Source organism: Rhamphochromis longiceps, linkage group LG13 (assembly GCF_057381845.1).
Source record: "Rhamphochromis longiceps isolate RC_006_pf linkage group LG13, R_longiceps_female_GT1.1, whole genome shotgun sequence".
Classification (NCBI taxonomy): domain Eukaryota; kingdom Metazoa; phylum Chordata; class Actinopteri; order Cichliformes; family Cichlidae; genus Rhamphochromis; species Rhamphochromis longiceps.
Window position 1 is genome coordinate 15,715,961 of NC_140569.1, and position 23,725 is coordinate 15,739,685.

The 23,725-nt window shown below is 39.0% G+C and overlaps 1 protein-coding gene across 1 annotated transcript in view; it reads right to left on the minus strand.

Moving 5' to 3' along the window:
• pcsk2 (proprotein convertase subtilisin/kexin type 2) overlaps positions 1-22,459 on the minus strand; it is a 29,404-nt gene extending 6,945 nt beyond the window's left edge. Inside the window, exons 1-9 of the mRNA XM_085427957.1 lie at positions 21,954-22,459; positions 20,019-20,123; positions 15,807-15,920; positions 15,266-15,374; positions 14,534-14,571; positions 6,597-6,673; positions 5,567-5,655; positions 4,829-5,004; positions 1,545-1,760 (exon numbers count right to left, since the gene is read on the minus strand). Of these exons, the coding sequence (XP_085284083.1) occupies positions 1,545-1,760; positions 4,829-5,004; positions 5,567-5,655; positions 6,597-6,673; positions 14,534-14,571; positions 15,266-15,374; positions 15,807-15,920; positions 20,019-20,123; positions 21,954-22,136 (1,107 nt within the window). The 5' untranslated portion in view covers positions 22,137-22,459. The remainder of the gene's footprint in view (positions 1-1,544; positions 1,761-4,828; positions 5,005-5,566; positions 5,656-6,596; positions 6,674-14,533; positions 14,572-15,265; positions 15,375-15,806; positions 15,921-20,018; positions 20,124-21,953) is intronic.
• Between the last annotated feature and the right edge of the window lie 1,266 nt (positions 22,460-23,725).

Here is a 23,725-nt window from a genome sequence, read left to right on the forward strand (position 1 = left end):
TACGTAGAATCAATCAACATTTTTTATTGTTTAAATTTGTTTTTAGAAGGCACTCTTCAAGTACAAGTGAAAAAATTATATATATCAAAGTAATTTTAATCTTTATTTTGTGTAGTTGATTTTGCCATTGTTGCAAATATGCAAAAAGATGTAACGTTATAATCAAAATTTCATTATAGTAAGTCAGTAATATGTTATAACAATTGTTGTATTAAATCAGATAACTCAATATGCATAAAGAAAATCCAATATTTCTTCATATACGGTACAGAATTTCTTTAAAGGACTTTGTGAAATACAAATAAATGTTGTGGACACGGGGAACAAGGACAAAAAAATTGTATGAAATAACAGTGATTTTGTCTGAAATAGACACAGTTGTGCATGTGCTTAGCAAGACGTCTGAAAGCCACAACTCCAGACCTGTTACTGAGCCATTACGAAATTTAAAAAGCAAACGTCAAGCCAAAAATGGGAAAAATTACAACGGCTGGTCTCCTCGGTTCCCACTTACAGAGTGACACGTGATGCAAGCCATGGGCAAACATGCTGTTGTCCTATTTGGAACCATATTGCTCGCATCAAATTAAAAACAAGCACAAAGTTTTAAAAGAATATATACATTCATGCATTCAATTTTTTGCACTTGACATGTTGTATTTATACTATTTTCAATGAAATCCTTTATTTAACGTGTTTTCATTGTCTTTGCATATATTATAATTATGTTAGTGAGAGTGCACAAGATACAAAACAACCTTTTTATTATGTTTCTGCACAAATATGAAAAGACATAGAGAGATGTGCATGACCAGGGTGCTTTGGCTGAATAGCTGTGCACACACATTGAGAAAATGTTTATGTCTCTGGATAAACAGTGATTTCAATTTTAATTTGTGCTTAATTAGAAATGATAACAGACTGACATTAATTAGAGGGGAAACCCTTGGGAAGATCCATGACTTTGTCAACAGCCAAAGGTGATTTGCATAATCGCTTATGCTGCCTTTGCATGCTTCATTCACAAGCATGTTATATAGGATGTTGATCAATTTATGTGCATACGAAGACAGAAGAGCAATTATTATTATATATTATTATCCTGGGATTATCCTAAAACAACCCAAGATGTCATGTATTTGTTCTTCACGTAAATGTGCAGATAGGCTTGAGCCAGCTGTACTTACACACACTCACACAAACACACAGACATCCATTATGCAATTAAATGCTGGGCTGTACGTCACAATGAGGAGCAATTCTTCCATCAGAAACTGACAGCTTCATAAGTTACATTCATAGTATCTTCTGACTGCAGGGCGAATTGAAAAGCTATTTACAGTTCCATCTATGAATCAGAAGAGCCATCATTTAAAGGCATTTAACATCACAAACAAGCCTTGAGTCATCTTTGAATGGAAAAAGATCAGGGACCCTGAACTATCAAAACATTTGATAGACATTACGGCAAACATTTGAGGTTGTTTCTTCTTTCAGAACTGTGTTGCACACTCAGAGATCAAATAAAACACAAGCACACTCACCACTCCAGCCTCTGGGTTCCTCTTCCGTCCATTACTGAATGTAGATGCCAGGGTGGATGAGCAGCTCTCGTCATACAGAGCAGTGCGCCCATCGTTGATGGCAGAGTTGATGGAGATTGTCCACATACTTGAGGCATAACCATCGCAGTTACAGTCATCATAGCTACCACCATCTCCTGAGGCCCAGACATAGATGCTGCCTTTCCCTCCGCGCCCCTAAAACAACATTATCATCATGATCCCAGTGAAATGAAAGTGTGTCACAGTTCTTGTCTTTTTCGCTGGAATTCATTTGGGTGAAATGAAAATTGGAAATCTGAGAGTTTATGATGCATATCAATGCGTGATACTTTGCTTAGAACTTTAAATGATGGAATAACAGGACTCCTGTGTATATTTCTCAATTACTCACTGACAACAGGCCAGTCAGACCTCCCTTGTCACAGGTGGTGGTTTCCTATTTGGAATCATTTCTTTTAGTCACTTCGGGCATGCTCTTTAGAAGAAACTGCTTAATCACCCACTGCCCACTGAAAGCTGGCAAAACTCTGCTGTCTTTTGGCAGGTGTTTTTTTTTTATTTGTTTAATTATTTGTCTTCTTTATTATTTCGTGAAGTAGAAAGAAGGATCTGGGGAAAACTGGCAGGGAGTCAATGAACAATCTTACATTATTAAAGGATCGACACAGAGGATAGCATTTAAGCAAAACACATAAACTCCACTGGCCCACGCTGTCCAGCCCACTGGTATTAAAATAAATTGATTTCTAGAGCTAAATAAATTTTATTGTGATATTCTGTGCCTGTAAGCATGCAAAGCAGGCAGATCTCATCAGAAGGTCGTAATATTAAAAAAGACACAATGCTATTGATGAAAAACTTTGTGATTGCACAAATGATAGCAACAAGAAAAAAGAAAGCACTCAAAAGAATTCAGTGAAATTTCTATTGTGTACCAGAACTGGCAACTCACACAGGCACACAAGCCTGTTTTGTCCTGTCTCTTATTTTTCCATTACAGCATGTAAATTGGCATTGCTACAGTCGAGGAAGGTAAAATGACAGCATTTTTTTTGTCTTTTTTTCTACACCTCATTCTGCAAATTTAAACACAGTAAAATGACATCTTTGTTACCGATAGAGTGCCTTGAAACATGAAACAACTGACTGTGGCTCCACGCAGAGAGCATCCTCCTCACCAAATGCTGCACCTGTTCTACAAAAGGCCGACCATTTCCCCACAGAACAAAGGATCAAGTGGAGGAGGAGTGCCATGTCCTACCTTTCATGATGCTTATTTATCTCTTTTTATTTGAAATGCAAAAAGAGGTTTGAGTGTTGTTGAGCACACCTATGTGCTTTAGGCCTTCTGCAATCTGTCTCCTGCACTATCCAAACAAAGTGCTTTCATTTGGAACAGCACCCAGTGTATTTAATTCCATTAAAGCCATGCTGCCTTATTCAGCTGTTAATATGAAATAATGTGCTTCTTAATTTTAAATGTTTCCCTTTGTGCACAATGCACATCATGTTCGGCCTACACAATAGCTTACATAAGTGATCATTAGAATCTAAGTGGCAGATCGCAGAGTGGCTGCTTGATTAGTTGTGTTTACATGATCAGACATTACAGTGAGCTTTGCTCCCGCTCACCTACCCTGCCTACGACAGGGTCATTTCAGACCAACCCACACCTGGCTACATGATGATTAATCAGGCAAGCAACTGGCAGTGGCACTACTAGCATGACAGCTGTGTGAGTGTTTGTGTGTGTGTTTGGTCCAGACACTGCTGATGTTGTCTGGCCCTAAATTGAAAAATTATTTATTTTCAAGGTCAGAGTAATGGTTAGTAGTAGATGTTAGGTTAGAGTAAGTCTCTAGGAAGTGAATATGGAGTGTGTTCATGCATGCTCAGTCATCCAGTAAGGAAATCCCAGAAAGGTGATTATGTTTAACTGGAGAAAGGCATCCTGGACAGGGAGGAATGCTGGTTTGAGTCAAGGAGGGAAGACCATCCCTTTAGGGGGCCGAAGGGTTCATCTTTCACCATCTTCCAATGCTTTGATTGCAGCCATTCCCCAACTTTGTGTGAATGGTACTCATGGCCACTGATCAATGGTCGTTGACAGTTTGTATATTAATAATCAGGAAACTGACCACACGGCCCATTGTTAGTCAGTGGTCTTAGTTTCAGTCACTATGCAAATGTGCTGTTCATAAGGGTTGGAGAAATCTGCAGTCAGCTGAGACTGAAGAAGTCACTTGGATGAGTGAAAAAATCTACACTGATCTACACTGGCTGTAGTTCAGCATCAGTGTACTGTAGAGCGCATGGTACCCTGAAGGTATCACCTTTTCATCTTTGCGTTAGTATAGTAGTTACTTGTGCCTCACCATCCGCAAAGAGTAATTTGGCTCATGAGCATCACTCAAGCAAAACATGACAAAGAGTGTGAGGCCTCTATGAGTCTGCATTGTAATCTACATGCTTTAAGCTTTGCTAAAATGCTCATAAGTACAATGCTGTCATATTAAAGTTGAGCGATAGATTGTCCACAGTTGCACTTGTTTAACTACATTTGCCTACATTTGATAACTGGCACAAAACACAAAGTATATTTGAGAGTAATTGGAATTGTTACGTACATGCAAATGCTTTGACTTTGACTAAAACTAGATTAAAAACTAAACGCTAAACATTTTAATTAATGGAAATAAAATAAATATTAAACTTAAAAACAGAAATAAGTGCACTCACAAATCTGAGATAAAACAAAAACAAATCATACAGCATTTTGTTGAACAAGGTGTGTATTGAGTCTTTAGACTACCTACATGATAGTGAGTCAATTAAAGGTAATTAAATATATTTGTATTCTAATGTCTCTTATGAACATGTAAAACATAAGCACCTGACAAATCACCTCATTCTAGAAGAATAGTAATAAAAAAGAAAATGTAATAAAACTAAACACAATAAAAAGAATATGAAATCATACTCTAGAAACTAATTGAAACATTAAATTAAAAACAAAATGAAAAGAAAATCTTATGGTAACCACAACCCATTTACAGTTTTGAACAGGTGACTTTACTCAATTTCTCAAAACCCTACAGCTGGTGTAATAAAAGACCCTGTGTACTTGTTAGTGCCACTTCAAGGGTGAGTAAAACCTTCACAGGGGGCGGCACTAAAAAAATGAAGATTTCATTCAAGAGATTTAAAGATAAATTTCCATCACAGGTTAAAGCTCACAGCACAAGGTGAAGGTGCGCCTTTACCTTGTTCACGCCGTCTGCCATAGCCTGCAATGTGAGCTCTCTGGGTCCATCCACTGTCTTGCCATCATCAGTTGGTCCCCAGCTAGCACTGTAGATGTCAATAATCTGGGGCATGTGACTGATGGATGATGCCTCAATGATGTCAGTCATAAATGGCTGGTCCAGCATTCTGATACCTGAAAGAGTAAAAGTCTGACTCCAGTTTTGTGGTACAAACAGATGCCGTCAAGTTGATACCAAAAAGTAAGTATAAGTTACTAATTTACTTGCTAATTAAAGAAAGCATAGGTTTTGCATATCCATAGTGTGCAAAAAGTATGATGCATTCATGCATGTAAACCCTAAACAATGTTTAAAGCAAATCTTTATGTTAGCTTTGTAGCAGAACATAAATCAAGCTGTCAGTACTGATTTTCTTATTTCTAATTTGTTACTCAAAAAGCGAAAAAATCAAAATCAAAATCAAAATGAAACAAAAACTGGACTCTTGTCCTGTTTTTCAGTTGAATCTAAATCTTCCTACTTCTGTGAGTAGAGAAATACCATTTTAACATGTTTCAGCAATGTAACTCTACTCTTCCATAATGCCCTACAGTATATTTTATAGGTGAAGCATTTAGTATCTCCCTTGCTGAATCACCCTCCCAGCTTTCACCACATCACCATCATCGTGTTTAACATTGCTGTCCCCTCATTGTTATTCCTCTGTTGAAACTGCAAGCTTATTATAACACACACCTGCCACCTTGGAGTTATAGGCGACTCCCACACCACAGATGTTGTTGTTGGCTGCCGCAGAAACCTCTCCAGCACATCTTGTGCCGTGACTTGTGACAGCGGAAAGCAAAGAAAGCGCTTAAAATGATTTGCATTCATTTACATACATTTGAAAATGATATATTGTGGTTTAGGTCTGAGCTAAGCATTCACACATTCATTGTACCCCTTGTCATTGTTGCCTTTGTGTGTGTCTAGAATGAGGATATTGATAACAGCATGGGTAGATTTAGCCATAAATCTATTATAATTAACAGAATGGATCTGCCTGAGGAAAAGCAACATTTCCATCCATTTTCAGAGCATTTATATGAGTCTGAGTACGACTGCACATATCAGCGTTTTGTGTTCGTCATGTGATGCGTGTCTATGTCTCCATCCCGTTACTCCCCACAGGGACACTGCAGTCAACCCTTCTTTCCCGGCATGCTTTGCTACAGACAGGCAGCTATTTATAACAACCAGCCGATTAACCAGCAAGTATTGCCCGGCAGTCAGCAACTGCTTCAGTACCAGACCCAAATACCCGCTTCTCTATGTAACAGACACTTGCACATATGTAGATATAGCTGAGCAGATGGAGGTACAGAAGGAGAGATAGAGAAAGAATATAGTTCTCTTTGCTCCTTTGCTCCATATGTGTTGTAGTGGTAGTGGATCCCCTGGTGTGATTGGGAGGCAGATAAGACGTTATCAGACAGAAGGTCACCACCATGAACACTTGTCCCTGAGAGGAGACTAGACTTGTGGTTGTCCGCCTTTATCCACCTTATCTCCTCCAAGTGAGAAGCTAAAAATAGCCATTGTGTTTTCTATTCTCTTGTGTTGGACAACAGCTCTGTTTATACCACACCATTATGTCTTAATGGAACTATGTGGAGAGAAAATCAATAGAAGAGAGCTGCCAGACTCTAGGGAGAGCACACACGTGCACACAAAAACACACTGAGTATGTGTATATAGAAATAGGCAATGTCTGGGCGAGCTTTACCTGTTAAACCAGTCATCTGTGTAGCGCGGAAATGGGAACGGGTCATTGCTGCTGAAGTCATAGCTGGCATCGGCATTCTGAAAGGACCGAATGGATGCATTTACGAAAACAACATAGAGACAGAAAAACAGCAGGAGAGACGACAGGGCAGAGCATTTCACAGTCAAGTGCTGACCTTATCACAGTCTGTTCTGTCATCCTTATGCACCGGTCAGGGGTGATTTTGAATTCTAAGCTTGCTAGTGCGGAAGCTAATCAGGTAAATCTAGCCACCCAACCTGCAGCTCAGGGAAGATTTAGGCATTTTTAGAAATGTTTTCATTCACTTTTTTTTGCCAAAACTACAGCATGAAGCAGCAGTGAAGGCAGGCTACATCTAGTCTGATATTGTGTTTGTTAAAAAACAAAACAAAACAAAAAAAACAATTTCTTTGCACATTCCTTTATATGTTGCATGGAAAATGGAAAATAGGTGAAGTAGTCTTTTGGAGCATTTGCAATTATACATGAAAACAGAATATATAAGACAATAGTCATTATTTGGTCTGACCACCTTTATTTACACAGCTTGAACTCTCTTAGGTTTTCTGGGAATTCTTTAAAGTTGTCTTCAGAAATAACTCTCTGAGTTTCTTGAAGGGCATTCAAAGCTTTTCTTTTTGTGTTGGTTGAGTTTTCCTCCATTGCGTGTCAAGATGATCACACTGCTACAATGCTGAGGTCCAGGCTCTGGGGAGGCCAGTCCATGAATGATAGTGTCCATTATGTGTTTTTCTATCTTTTATGCTTTTATATTTGACCTCATTGCCATGCTGAACAATGCAGTCATTGCCAATTAGAGTATTTCCAGACATGCTACAGCATGGTGTGTTGGACCAAAATACTTTTCCGTGATCATAATTTCCACAATTGTGAAAAGATTTCCAACACCAGTGCCTGAAATGCCACCTTAAACTATACCAGACCCACCACTATGTTTCACAGATGACTTCAACTCTCACTGTTTTACCTGACCTCTTTCATACATACTGATATTTGAATCAAAGATGGATTTATCATTCAGTTCATACCTGCCAGTTCTTGTGTAATTTGGCATACCTCAACCTGTTTCCCTACCTGAAGAATGACTCAGTCCTTGACAGCCACACTTTTATTGAGATCATTTCTGTTAAGACTTCAGAAAAAAGTCGATGAATCAACTGAAATGACAGATGCATCTCTCAGGTCTTCTGGCAGGTCTTTTGTTTGTTTTCCTATTTTTGAGTACATGACTTTCAAATACTGTTCAACTGTAGTAGTTTTTTAAGCCTAGTACTTCCTCTTTTGTCCTCCGCTTGTCCAGTTTCTTCAATTCTTCTTAAGGACACACTGCACACTATGCCAAGACTTGCCTAGGTTTTCATTTAATAGCTATTTTTTTTCACCTTACTGAAAAAAATATATTTCATGCAAGTCAAACTGTGTTATCTTTGACATTTTTCACAGATTCAGCTAAGAAAATTGGAACAAATTGGTTCTTTGCCAAGTTGTCACCATAGAACAAATGTTATCTAGACAATACTGATTCATCCTTTAAGATATATGCCTTTTTATGTTTGAAAGATTGATAGGTCAGTGCTAAGTGGCTAAAACAAATAAACAAAAAAAAAACAATTCCTCTGAAATTAAAAAGATAAGACTCAGTAAAGAAGCAGTCAATGTCCAAAGAAAAACACTGAAAGACCTTTAGAAAGCCTGGAGAATTGTTGGCCTAGATCACTTTAAAAAGTCTGGCCTGGTTCTTTGGAAGCAAAATATAAAGAAATGAGTGGCGGCTCGAGACTTTTGCACAATACCTTAGAGCAGCATAGAAAAGCTTACATCAGCATTGAACATTATTGTCTAACCTTCATAAAGACATGATTTATTGTAGTGCAGAATTGTATTCGACTGTATTAGATTTAGCTAGCTTATCCTAATAAACTTACAGTATGGTTTATACATTAAAACTCATTTGAACACCTTCATGCAACACTTAACTACCAATATTTAATCTGCGGCAATACTAAAGTAATGTGTGGTCACAGTGGGGATTTCAAACTGAGAAAGTAATGGCCAAATCACTGCCAACATTTAATTCCACATGGCCAAAAGTAATATGATCAGAGCAAACAGCAACGGAAAAGCAAGAGAAAGAAAATGCAGGAGACAGACACACATCCGCTGACAGATAGTAACCCAGTCAACAGAATTATCAGAATAACCATGTCTGGAAGATATTCACACACAGTAAGACATCCTCGGGTAAACACTACACTTGTTCTTACTTTAATACAAAATGACCTATTGACTTATTGCAGCAGGTGAAGTCTCTCCTTTACTTGTCACTCTTGTCACTTGGAGTGCATCCTGTTTTGAGCTGTGTATTTAGTCCCTATAACATGCCGCTTTGTGTGGTCACGGAGAAAACACAGCACTGTTCATTAGCTACAGACCCAAATACATCAGATCATTCTTGGAGGCTGTTTCCATGCTGCAGATTGTGAGCTGTGTAGGCTGGCATTTGGAGGAGATGACTCAGTCAGCAACAATGGAAGAAGAAAAACGACAATAGCTTAGTGACCCAATGGAGAAACACTGTAATTATCACAATGTGGAGCAGACAACTAGAGGACAGTACAAATACTTAGAGCCACTAGGGTTACGTGATGGAGATCACTTCATAACTATGTAATTGTTTAAAGAGAAGGGGTAATAAACAGAAAGGTGAAAGTTACCTAAAGTATTTGTGACATTTGGTTTCCTCTTTTCGTGCTCTAAGTAGGTATGATGCCACACAAAAATTACATATAACATATGGCTCAACAAAAGCAAAGTTAGAAATCTAAAGTTTTGTCTTTAAATGTTAATACTCAGAGCAGAAACATTTGAAACTAGAACATGCCGTTCCCTAATAGATTTTGAGTCCATGTCAGACGCAGAAGTGTGTCCTTGTTGTCTTTTATTAAATGAAGTGAAAAGTCCTGAGCCCTAGTAATAAATGACACCAAGCCTGTCGATGAATGACTTTCTGTGCTTCTCAAGCTCTTCTTCTGCTATCAATCAGGCTCTACTCTTTCTCTGCTGTCCTGTGCACAGCAACAGTCGGAATAATGGATTCTGCCGAGCCTCAGCCTCGTCAGCTTTCCCCAGCAACCACTAGCTGTTCACTGTCACATGAGCTTATGGTACTTAAGTGAACAATGAAGCAAACTTGTCATCCATCCATGCTCATGTGGTAGTGAGGCAAGTATTTTTTTTTTTCTAGAGTCAGCTATAGTAAGAATTAGATCACACGAGTTAACAGCTCATTCACTCAATTGACAGCTGCAAAGTAAGGTTGTGCAACTGTACAACTGTACAACTTCGTTTACTCCATATTTCTGTCAGCTTTTTGGCTTATCGGGCCAAAAGGAGAAGATGTATCCGGACAGGGCTCTTGCCACATTTACACTAAGCCTTTTTAAGATATCCTGTCAAAGAGATATTTCACCTTTAAATTTTACTATGGCTTTATTTAAACACTACTTTTAACTTTTTAACCTGAAGTGGTAAAAGTACTGAAAATACTGAAAACATTTAAGAAGAGCTTAAAGATGTTAATCTAACCCTCTCCTTATTTTACAAATCATGTTGTTTTGTCCGGCCCAACATGGGAATGACTGGACCAAGTCAGTGTAATACGACATATTAGTGGGACCCCTGAGAAATTGCTCTAAGTAGTTAAAATTTGTTTTATTTCCTGAGGTATGTTGGTGATGAAGGGGGAAACTCAGACAAAACTTTCTTATGTATCTCTCCCAGAACCATTTATCATGTTATCAGGACAGATTTCAACAGGCCACTAGTGCTGATAAGCAAATTTATAATGTAGGAAAGTTAATGCACGATTTCTTGGAAGCCCTTGGCAAAACACTTTAACTATAGTACAAGGTCCCAACCAATTTCAGGGAGTTTACACTGCCTATTCTCAGTTTTAGTGGACATAATCTTAGGCCACATAATTCCCTTTAAAATCTTTTAAAAAGTCTTTGTGAAGACATCTCTCCATTACAGAAAACAACATGACATTCCTCAGAAAGGACCTAAAACTCAATATTACAACCTTTCACAAAGTTCAATTTAAAAGAGAAAAGACAAATGTTATATCCTCTAAAGCGAATAACAAATAACACCATTGATCAAGTTGCATGCACTTGTCTCAGAACTATGGCCCCTATAAATAAGCAGTCTCTTTCTTGTGCCATATCGCTCATGCAACTTTTGACTAAAAAAAAAAGAAAGAAAATTGCTCTGACAACCATACACAGCAATCTGTAGTGGTCACTGAAATCAGCCAGTAATTACATTTTCATTTAATAAAAATCTAGAATATGTCCATGAATCAGCACAGTTTGAAATCCGCTCACATTTCAACCCTTATGTCTCAAAATACTATTAGTGTCTTAATCTGTTTACAGTCTTATGCAGATTTCAACCTTTTTGGTGCTAAGGTCACACCCCTAGAAACACCATAATAATTGTAAATAATTAAATTATCCTTAAATGTTATCAAACACAAAAGTTAGAGATCTCATACATGGCATATCTTTGCATATCTGATAATTTAGCGATACATGAAAACATTTGCAAGAGTGTACGCACAAGAGTGTTTGTGTGCCGTTTGATTTGAAGTAGCAAAAGCTAAAGAAACGCATCCATGCCCATATAAGTAACAAACTAAATTAACAAGCGGCATCACTGTGGTATTTTAAAATGCCATCTCATCAGCCTGAAACACACTGGCTTCTTCAAAATGCCTTGGTTGTTTCATGGCACGCCACTCATTCAACACGCAGTGCAGCCGATTACTTAACGTTATAGAGAAATCATTTACAGGTGGATACAAGTGCCAAAATCAGTATTTATACTCTTATGATTACTTTCTTGAGAAAGCTCATTAGTCATTTGAAAACCAAGATGATTGTCATTTTCAGTATAAAGAATCTAAAAGATTCTAAAATGCTTTTACAACCACAGACATTCAACAATATAGAAGTTGAATTTAGAAGTCAGAGTCATTAGTTATTTAGACCTTTGAACCCCACATATCTCCTGAGACATCCATGTGGGCTCACGTGTCTGTGAGTGTTGAAATTGTGTCTGTGGATCCAGTTTGCAGTGTAAAAAAGGATTTGAGTGTTACGTGAGAGTAGAAGGGCATTATATAAACCAGGAGAGGATAGAACAAAGAGAACACTAACTGACAGCATTAAATACTATACGTAATGTAGTTAGATTAGTTATATCAGTGTATCAGCACAGAGCTACCGGTCACCTCACAGTAAGAAGGTTCTGTGTTTGAGTCTGTCCAAAGACGGGCTTACCAGGTTAACTGGTGGTTCTAAAGTGGCTGCTGGTGTGATGTAGTTATCTGTCTATCGGTGTTAGTGTTACCCTGTTAATAACAATGATAATAACAATAATAAATTGATGACAAGACATAGAAGAGCTGAGCCATGGGTAAAGAAGTCTTCATGCATTAAATACACGAATTTCACTGAACTTCAGGGGGATAAATGGGCCATGTTTGAATTAACTTGGTTTTCCTATGGTAGAATGCAGATAAATCAAAAGTTAAATGCTGAAATTTATCCAGTGGTTGAATCTTTGTAGTGAAGCAGTTGTTTCCTAGGAAGGGAATGACTGCCCAACTGCAACATTCCTAAATTTCACCCGGCTCATGGGACTTTTCAAACTAATGGCTGCAGAGGAAGAAGCGAAAAAACTCTCATGTATGTATCCACTTTTGAAAAATTGTTTCAGTTATCTGCTGCCTCATGCTGTTTCATTAGAACCATGCTAAATATAGTGAAGTGTCACTGTGGTATTTTAGCATACTGTTTCATCAGCCTGGAATACAAAGGCTTCCTCAAAATACCTGGCAGCTCAGAACAGCTGGTCCAACATACAGTAAAGCTTAGTGCTAAGCTTTCAGCTGAAACAGCTCTTCATTGCAGCTATGGGACTTCACCTTTTGTCACATCTTGTGCATCCTTTTGGAGAGGGACCTGTTACTACTTCACTCTTTCTGGCTGTTGTGCTGGTTAATTTCGACTATAATTCACTGTTTTTAACAACTGCTGATAACTGAACAATACTTAACCTTCTACGTGAGCTATGCTAACCTTTGTTAACAGGCGATGTCCTTTTGTTTGCTTTCTCTCCCTCTTCTTGCTTTCTTTTCTGTGTGGATACAGTGGCTCACGGTCCCCAAGGTAGAATAAATAAAATATTATCAGTGCTGCAAAGGGCAGTCCTGGTATGGGGTGGACCAAACCATTTTGTTTCATTTGTAAGGGGTGAGAGTTGGTATTTTAGGCAATCAAGCTCAAATCACACAGTCAGTTTATTCAGGCAATTATGTCATTGTTATTTAGAAATTGAAAAAAGCGAAATAAAATGAACTTTTCATTCCAGGCTTGCAAGGGTCACCAACACCATTGGGTCCTGTTTTCAACATTTTACTATAACTACAAGGCCCATGCAGATTGTCTGCGTGCTGAGATACAAAGAAAGATCAACTCCATTCTCATCTGTAGGAATTAAATCAGATTCAATGTCTGTTATTTTGCCTGTGATTTTTACTACTATTATTTTATATTCAGTTCTTTAATTTTTTTGATGGTAGTAAAAACAATATATAGAACTTGTTAGAATATAGTGAAAGACTTGAATTGTGAGATGTGTGTTTTTGTGAATCTTGTGAAGCACTATTACTCTTGCCCTTGCAAATAAAACACAGCCTCGCTTTTTATTTGTCATATCAAAATGTATCTCGTAAACTGTAGCATTATGATCTTGAAAAACAAGCAGCCTAAAACCCTTGCAAGAGCTGACATTTGTCTCCTCAAAGCAGCTCTACCACATAATCAATTCAAAGTAACGACTCGAGATCAACTCAAAATGGTTTTTAATGTTTTCTTTGTTTTGTTTCGGGGGGGTTTTCTAGGTATGTCTAGGTCTATAAAAAAGCACAACAACAATAGCACCACAGGATTACATACACAGTGCCACGCACACAGACACACACTTTGGATCTATGCACAACATGATCCATCAATCCAGCGGAGGATGCTCCCGCATCAACACAGCTGAGGCTGTGTTATTTTTGGGCCACAGCTCATCTCTGTTCACAGGCAAGACATGCAAAGGCAGGCAAAAATGGATACATGCATGACAGGGGGAAAAAACAAGCCACATTTAATGAGCAATAGCTACAGCAGACAAGTACAAACAGAAAGCCCTTTGCATCAGGATAATCTCCTGGAAACAAAACATAAGCAAACAGCTGAAAAAAGAGCCAAAACTCTTGGCATTTTTAGATAAAAGCCTAAAATACCATAAACATCAGTTTTCAAGTAGGAGGATTTTGAACTCAACAAAGCATTAGAGTTTCTTTAGAAGGTTTGCATTTGTTCATCCCTAGATTGAAGAAGACACCACAATGCAGACACACTGATGAAACTGCACAAGTTATAGTGTAATCAGACTGAACCTTCAAGGCCGTGTTCCATTTAGCAATCCCTCTTGTCCTTTAAGGTTTTATCAGTATTCTGGAGATAGAGCATCACATTATGCAGCACCAACTACCCTGGCATTATCTCTGCTTGTGACAGATCGGCCTGCCATTGTGCCTGCTACAGTGCAGTGTGCATTAACATTAAACAGCTTGGCTGGCCGTCTGCCTGCCTCTGCGTCCTCCGGGAACACAAGGAGACTCAGCAGCCATGAAGGCAACTTGGAAAGCACCTGTCACTGGCAATGACAAACCACACGAAGCCCATGAAATCCTCGACCTAAACTCCTGCTTTGTTTATTAACAGCACTTTACGCAAATGAAGGAAAGTATGACATTAAAAGAAAATGTATGTACTCACATAATTTGATGCCAGGTCTGGATGTAGATAGTCAATACCTGAAATGGGACTTTTTTTAATTAATATTGAGTCATATAGCATGCATCACAGCGGATAGCAAAATATCTTGCCATTTTTATATCATGGTTTCCTTTTTGCTTTATTATATTCTGAATGCTTGATAATGAGGATAATGATGAATGATATTATTCTGACACAACTTTTCACAAATTTGCAAATGACTCAAATTGCGCAATTCAATTTAGATGATTAACGAACTGGGAAAAGAAAAAAATTACATGTTAACAATCTCTAAAATTAATATTCCACAATCACAGGGCCCAGCGTCTCAAATATAATGAAATCAAATGCAGTTGTATCTTTGGACTTTAAACTAGAAAATTGAGCCTGTCAGCTTGGATTCAACAGTTGTAATGGTAATATTCAATATATACAAAAATGATTAAATGCTTCTTTGTGTGTATAAAAAAAAACAGCATGCATACTAAAGGAGAAAGAGGTTTCTGGGTTTTTTTATTGCACAATGACATGCGGCTGTTTGAAAACCTGGTCAGTAAATCCTGATTTCATGCTGTGAGTCCCCTCAAACAGGGAGACAAATTAATCAGAACCAAGATACATTCTTTATTAAGTTCAACATATACAAATAAATCGGCTCGATGGATATTTGGAGGTGTGATTAAGTGCTTCCAGACAGTGCTCCTGGTTATAAATTAAGGATTTTATACTCACCGTCATCCATGATTGCGATGGTAACTCCTTTGCCTGTGTAGCCCAGTTGCCAAGCTTCAGCCACATTAAGATCCAGCCCAGGGGTCCCGTCTGCCTGGCCTGTGTTTATCTAATCACTCAGACAATATGGAGAACGTCCATGACTCATGGCACCCAGGTGAGCCACCATTAGGAAATTAGTCAACATGCAGAATGTGTGTATGTGCAGGATGTTATGGATAAGGACTGCTTGAGGGTGATTTTGAAAGGAAGGGGAAGTAAATGTCAGCAGATTCATCTGACATGCCAGATGAATGAAAGCGAGCTTGTTACAGCATCAAATTCATGCTCACCGGTTAATGTAAACGAGGGGAAACTAGGCAACATGAATGCAGAGATGAGATGGCATGATATTTGCCAGGCTAATTTAACAAAGAATAACAATGTTCATACAGAAGGCGGTAGGGAATATGGTCGGTCTCTGAGTAATTAAGGTGGAAAAAATGTGGGCTGGTGCTAAAGGTCAGGCTTCACGCAGACAGCTAGCTGGCTTATTACTCACCAGATACCACTGCTTGGTGAATAGAGGGTCACTCATGTTAACTTCAATATCGTTGATATTTCTGTAGCCTCGCTTCTGACGACTGAATCCCTCCTGTTCCATGACATTCTTCACCTGCGGGGGAAAGGGAAAAAAGAAAAAAAAGTCAGGTCAATGTCAGTTTAAAATCAACAATGATCTCACGCACATTTTGAAAAGAATCATACAAAGAGCCAAATGAAACCCAGGTGTGTTTATGCTGGAGCACAGAAGCAATAAGATTCTGCTTGATATGACGCTTGAGATGTTGCCTGGGATTGCTCTGTGCACAGGAAATCACAAAACCCAGCTGTGCTCTACTGTACCGTGAAGGCAGAACATCACCTAAATGAAAGAGGCTATTTTTTTTCTCCTAATAAGAGTGGCTGCAGCTGGAGCCGGGGGCTCCCAAACTCACCTTGTCAGTATGCTCAAAAGCCACAGCAATTACACTCGCAAACACGCTTGTGTTTCTCTGAATCATCAAAGAAATCTCAGCAGATGAACAGCTCTGATTTGGATTACAAATGCTTACTGAATGCTGCCACAATAACCATTATCGAGCTCAGAAAGATAACATAGGACAGAACAAATAAATGATTGGGATGAAATGTAGTTGCTTGATTAGCTGGTGGTTGGCATGAAAATGACTGGTTGTCTTTGATAGCGATGTTGTATTTAATTTCTGCTCACACTTCAAATCATAGAGCTAAGAAAACACTCCCATTATTCCGCTGCCATCATCTCTGTCAGCAACTGAGGACAGGAGTAATAATAACCTATCAATTTAGTCATTCTAATTGGGAACTGCACCCCATCTCCTGTGACAGTTTAACTTTTCTCTCTCTCTCTCTCTCTCTAAAATACTGTACCCATATTCAGTCATTTGGAAAAGCTGAATATGTGAAGTAGAGGCAAAGGAACAACAAGCCACTTAATCTTTTAGAGTCTGGCACTGGCTAAACCAAGCCTGAAGAGAAGCTCTCAATTTGAAATTTATTGCCAACACTCTGCTTGTCTTGAAGGTCATATGGACAATGATTTCATTTGAAGGTTTTGGGTCAGTTTCTGATTCTCTCTATTTCTCTGTGCGGTTGTACGTGAGAAACTAAATGTGTTTTTCACAATTTCAAAGCTTCATTTTCAAAAGAGGTCTCCAGCTAAATGTTCCTCTTATGTTTACCCTTCACAAATTCCCTCTAGTGTGTCACAAAGAAACAGGCATTGTCTGGCGTGTTTACCCGCAAAGATAAGAGAGCGGAGCAGCACTTAAATGTGTCCTTCTAAAATGGCCAAAGCCTATTCAGCTGGCTCTCCTGTTATGGTATACCCTACACAATCATGAGGCAAAGAAACTGTAAATAAGCACACAAATCAGCTAAACAGAAACTAACTCTGTAAAGTAAGATCTCTTGCTTAAAGTAAGATCGCTGTTTTAGCCTTATATTACTTTTGTTTTCACAAAATTGCATTCATATTCAGAGCGGCTAGCGGCAATATCTATATTATCCTGGCATTTCCTCGTCTTCTTTCCATCCATCAGCAGTTTATTCCTTTACTTGGCAGGAGAGTTGGTATTTCCCTTGAGACAGCATGTCATACTGCCCACTCACAACATCAAACAGTGCCCATGCACTGCCATCACTCTCCGCCTTTGCCACTGCCTGCTCACAATGCTTCAGTTCACTCCAAATCAAAGAGCAGTGCTGGCTGTCTCCTTTCTCACTGCCCTCATTTCCCTCCTGGCTTTTCCATGCGTGCATCTTTCGGGGTCAGGGGATGCTGCTCACTCACAACATTTTTTTTAATGTTCTACATTCCACCTTTGTTCCATTCCCACTTTTTAATATAGCCTTTTAATCTCTATTAAAAGGCTATATTATATTATCTATGTCTCATTAAAAAAAGTGTATTTCAGGAATTATGGATGGACGGATCAGTGGATAAACTGGGAAAAAGCAGGGAAGTATAGACAGGTATGCACAGAGAGAAATGCAAAGGAGAGATACAAGTAGATTATTTGGGTCGGAAGTGGGTCAACACGCTCCACTAATAGAATCTGAGGAATAACAGGGTTCTTGGGACACCACCCAGTTCCATCAATACTGCTACTCAATTAGACTGCATGTTAAATGAGTGTTTAATGACTCAGTTACAGGTAAAAAGAGGTTTAACAGAATATAATATCTACTAAATACAATGCTTCTTTATTTAGGGCTGTGGAATACAATTTCCACCAATTAGATCTTTCTTTTATGTTCACAGAGCTGAGAGATATTACTGTAGGTTGGGAAATGACAGAAAGATACGTCAAAATTATAAACACAGAATATAAAATCAGACTTGTTGACCTCATAGGTTCTGGAAATCCAAAGAAAGCAAAAGCCTTGGTGTCACACGTGAGCATGTCAAGCAGCTGATTAAAACCTGGAATGTAGACCTGCCCATGTTCGTGCTGTCTCACTTCCATTTGCAGAATTAGCTCGTCAGAGTGGCTCGCATTTATTTTCATTAGCACCTCTCACAAACGCAATTAGAGAGGTTAGTTGATTGTCTGCAGCAGGACCTCCACTTTCACTGCTTCCAACAGTGGACAGAGCTGAACACACACAGCTCAGCACACAACAGTACTGAGCTTCAAGATGCAGCGCATACGTGGTTTTTATATAAGAAAAAACAGCTGAAACAATTTGTGACTGAGTCCAGTGTCATGACTGTCATGAGATTACCATAATTTACACTTGCTTCATAATTGATTGAATTATTTTTCAAGCAAAAAGGGCAAATATTTACTGCCATAAATGTAAGAGTTGATACTTTTCTTCATTACTGTAAACTGATTATATTTTGGGGTATTGGACAGTTGGTCAGACAAAAAATAAATATTATTGTGAGACTTTGTCTTACAGGACAAGTAGCAGTTAATTGAGATTAAAACATCAGTGGAAGTGGGCGACTTGTAGCAGTGACAGGGGAAATAACCACTGGCAACCCAAAGTGGGCGAGTCAGGTCAAAACTAATCTCTACTTTGAGGTTGTCATAGGCCATTAGCTACAAAGCAATCCCCAAAAAAGGCATTGCTTTACGTGTGTAAGGCCTTATGAGCGGAAAAATTGTGGTAAATGGGTAGACTTATTAAATATTAACCCAAACAATAAGAAGATTACTTGAAAATGAGAATAATGTTTACTTACAGCTATTGTTTGTCAAGAGGTAACAAACTGTATGTGGAAATCGATCATTGCACGACTTATTACCCAATCCAAACATTTAAGATCCCAAATTAATGATTACATACTTAACCAAGTGCAACATAAACATCACCAGACTTTGTAAGAAAGTATATTTTCATTAGAAAAGCAGATGTCAGAAGAAAAAAAAAGCCACTTTTTCTCATTAATATAGCTCAGCTTTTACTACTGTAAATGCAGAACCACTGAAGCGCCGACTAATCCAAGAAATGGCCCTGTTTATTATTGTGTGCAATCAAAATGTTTCTGAGGAAAATGCTAATCATAAAATACAAAAATGAAATAAAACAAGGAATTAGATTCACTGCAACATTATGAAAAATAAAATCTAAAATAACGTCCAAAAACAAGTGTATTACGTTTTAGCATGTTATTTAGTGCTGGGTTTGGAATTGCTTGCATTCTATTTGGCTCTGATGGGAAAAACAAGTTTTATTTTTTTTTTGTTTTTCTGAAAAATAAACAGAAAAAAAGTCAGGACGACGACCAGTTAATCTTAGGCTGAGCCACAGCTTATCATAGTGTTACTGCATAATTACCCTGTAGTTGCGTAAGGACTGCAATTTCTCATTGAGAACTGGTGGTAAAACTGCTATGACTATATACACAATAAAGCACTAAACTAGATGTGGAGCCAAAGGATTTTGCTTCAGTAGCTCATTGGAAGTTTCAGTTTGATGAAATGAGGGTGATTGTGTAGTAGTTTATTTCATTTCTTAGAATTTCTTTAGCCTGCTGTTTGCCAAGTGGTTTGTGAAATCCCGTCCTTGTGAGAGTTTATATCTATGTATTGTCTTTATTTAGAATGTTTCTTGGAACCTGCACCTTGCTTTTTTGTAACAAGCACTGCTTAAGTTAAATCTCTTATTCAGGACTTTTTACATATAGAAAAAAGACACATGTATACACAGTATATTGTTTCATTGTCATATGCATTCTTACCCTTTTGTCTTTTTGGAGCTGCTGTCTCCTACGGGCACTGCGTTTGCTCCGCCTCTTCGAAGTATCCTGAGGGTAGAGGTGAAAGAGCCCTTCTCCGAAGGGAAGCTGGAAAGAAAAGAAAAGAAGTACAAGACAGGGAAATGGATCAGGGGCAGAAATACAGATGGGAGGGTTGAGGCAGCAATCATAAAGTGTGAATGACAAATCAAAATACAATAGTTCATAAAGGAAAGAGGATAGCAGGTTATCTTCCAGATGGAAACAAGGGCACTGACTCCCTGGCTTTCACAGACGGTTAAGCCTGGAGAACAGCATTGGGATCAACCATAATAAGTCACATGGGGAGGGAAATGAGATGCATCATCCAGAGCGTTCCCTCCAGCACTGTGCACAGATTAAAGACCCCCTTATGCTTTAGTAACAGTCAGGGCACAGGTCAATCCTCAAAATAAATGGTTTCAGATGCGGCTGTCAGATCTAATGTGAAAATGTAACACTTCTCAAAAGATTCTCCTTATCTGCCAATGCTCTTTTATTTGAACATTTTTGTCAGATTGAAATGTTCTCATAGTATTACAATATGTGTTATTATTATGGTGGCGATGATTAAGAGTAGTAGCAGTAGCAGTATCATTATCATTGCTTTACATTGGCTGATCACAGATCTGTTTTGCTGTCTTTCTTTTGCCACTCTTTAGGCTTACATTTGTATGTGTGTCCCCTGTCTGTATCCCAGTCTAGTTAATTAAGCTACAAAAGAAGAGAATTCAAACAACACAGACATTGTTTAATAGCGCATATCCCATTAAGACAAATATAGCTGCAGATTACATAACCTGGGAGGCAGTAGACGGAGGGGATGATCTATTGCCTACAAGAAAGCGAGCAAGCCATAGCAGAAATAGCAATGCTGCACAACTACCACAAGGATGTTATCAGATTATGATGATGAGATACAAATCAAACACTTTTCTTTATTATTATTATTACTGTGGAGGTGAGAGGAGAAAAAACACACATCCTCATTCAGAGCTGTGCAGACACCCCTCCGTTCACTGCTACGCCTCACTGACTAAGGCTCCAGCCAATTTCACCCACACATTTATTTTGACATGTGACAAGGAACACACACTGCTGGGGAATTATTTCTATCAGTCTGCCATAAACGCCTTGTTAAGTCTTCTGACATGTTGAAAGGCATCCGAAATTTGTCGAGCTATCTGATTTGTCTCAGGTGAGACAAAGGAGGGCCATGAATGTGAATACACTATGTGCTCTGCAAAAGACAAATAATAAAGAGGTGTTTTATATTTTATTGGAAAATGTGTTTTTCTATGTCAGTCTCTGACAAAGAGGGCATCCAACAAGGTATCCAAGTAAATTTGCTGTTTTTTGATGTGAAGCATTAAAAAAAGGGGAGGGGGTGTCCAAAACTGTGAGGATTATATCAAACCAGAACTTCGTGTGATGTTTTGTTCATGAAATGTTTTGTCTCTTCTTCGACAGCATCTTTCACAGATGGCTCCAGGTGCATCTTCCTTTTGCAGGACACTGAAATTTGATGCGTTTTTGAAATAGAATTTAGCCCACGGGCCGGTGGCAAACCTAATAAACAAGGCCTGCGGTTCAGTGAGAATGACGTCATGAAGTCAAGAAAAAGTGCAGTGAAGTCAAACCAGAAGAAAACCAGAAGAAGCTTCTCAATGTCTCCTCTACTGGATAGTTTCACTACGTGCAATATGTCTGATTGTTTTAAAAGAGCGAGAATGACCACAAACGTTACTAAACAACCAGAAATATTTCGCGCTGACATTTTCATTTAATAATATTTATTCGTTTATCAATTGGTCGGTTTACTTAAGAAAGAAAGAAAAGAAAAAGAAAAACAGTTGCTGCCAGGATTGCGTGATGCTTTTTTAATCAGAGCATCCCTACCTTTCGGGCACTCTGGAACCCATGTTGTGTTGCAACTTGGTGCGCTTCATCCTGTGCGTCCTCATGCAACTGAACCAGAAAATGGTCCGTTAAGACTCCTTCTGCAGCCTGCGTCGCAAGCAGCAGCGCGTTCAGCAGCACTGTAAATCCCAAGGCTGTCCCATATCGGGGCGATCCAAGCATCGTGTCTGGCTTGTGTCAGTATGCCTTGTCTGCTTGCCCGTCAGAGTAAAATCAGTGTATGGGATGCTCCACGTCAGAGAAGCGAAGAGGAGGAACAGGAGGAAGAACAGCGGGATGTAAAGGTGTCGAATCAACGCTTTTGCGAACGCATCTCCTCGTCGTCAGCTGATGGTGGCACTGGAAGTTGGATTTCACCGAGGTGTACCCGCTCTTACCGTGTGCTTCGAGTTGGGGCGGTTGTGGACCAAACCTGCATCCTCAGCTTTCTAGCTCTCCTCCTCCATCTCTTCCTCCTCTCATCTGTTATTCATCTACCTTCCTAGCTCGGGTAGTTTCTGCGCGTGACGTTGTACCAATGGCCTCGGCGGGTGTGTCCCGTCGTTTCCTCCCCCGGATGCGCTCGAGGGCACTTTTCAGCACCTTGGAGAATTCCTCCTATCGTCCTCAGAGTTGATGGAAATTCTATTGATGGGTAGGCTGTCTGGGGCTGGCCATCCAACTGGGGGGGGGGGGGGGGACCGCTGAAAACTCATGTGACATATAGCGACCTTTAAATACAGCTTTCTATAGAAGTCCTACAGAAAGATTTTTATGACATGATTCTTCAATATATTTCTAAGGCTGAAGTTCTCTTGTTTTACCCTATATATGTGCAATGATCAACCTGACCGTTTCTGTGGAGTGGAATGAAAGCATAGTCCCACTGGACTATAATTGGTCATTTGGAGGTGAGCAGCATGTAGCAGCGAAAGGAGTGCTGGTACAAAGGTAGCTCATTAAAGGACTCCCTGTCCTCCTGCTTTCTTGCTGCTGTAAACTAGAAGGTGGGCATACAGGGCTGCTGGGAGGTGATATGAGGGTGGTCTGCATGAATGAGAAAGTACAGCAAGATGGGGAAATGGTTGCTTGCTGTGATGCTACTAATTTCCTTTACACAGACAACATTCACCAAAGAGCATCATGAGTGCTTATTGCTGCGCAGTTATCTGTTGTTAATCCTATAGTCTTTTCAGTTCAGCCACAAGGACTCAATAGTGAGAAGCACTCATTGCAATTGCTGAATAAAAATGCCCCCAGAGCCCCCTTCATTCATGAGCCAGTTTCAAATTCAGCAAATTTTCCTTTAATGCAACTTTTCATGCATTTTTGAACATGAGCAACGGATTGAGAGCGGTACCATTTTTGCATTCCTCAGTGTCCAGTAATAAGCAAAATATCATAATTACAAAAATACTCTTGTGCAAATCATTTCCTCCCCCACCAAATGTCAGTAAATGTCAAGAGGCAGCATCATTAAATCAAATATTTGTGGAACATAATTAGAACAGCCATACAAAATATGCAAAACCTCATTTTGTATTTAAAATGTTCCTCTCTGTTAACTCTGTATGTACTTGTTTGAAATATACTAATGTACTTATATAATGGCATACTGTCTGGTATAATGTTCACATTAAATTAATCTGAAAGGCGTGACGAGGGAGAATGATAGCACGGGGATCAGTTAGATGTCTAGAAAATAATGAAGGTGGATTTTCTATAAGTGGATCTGCTTTACTAATCACTGTTTCCATGCACCATGCGGACAT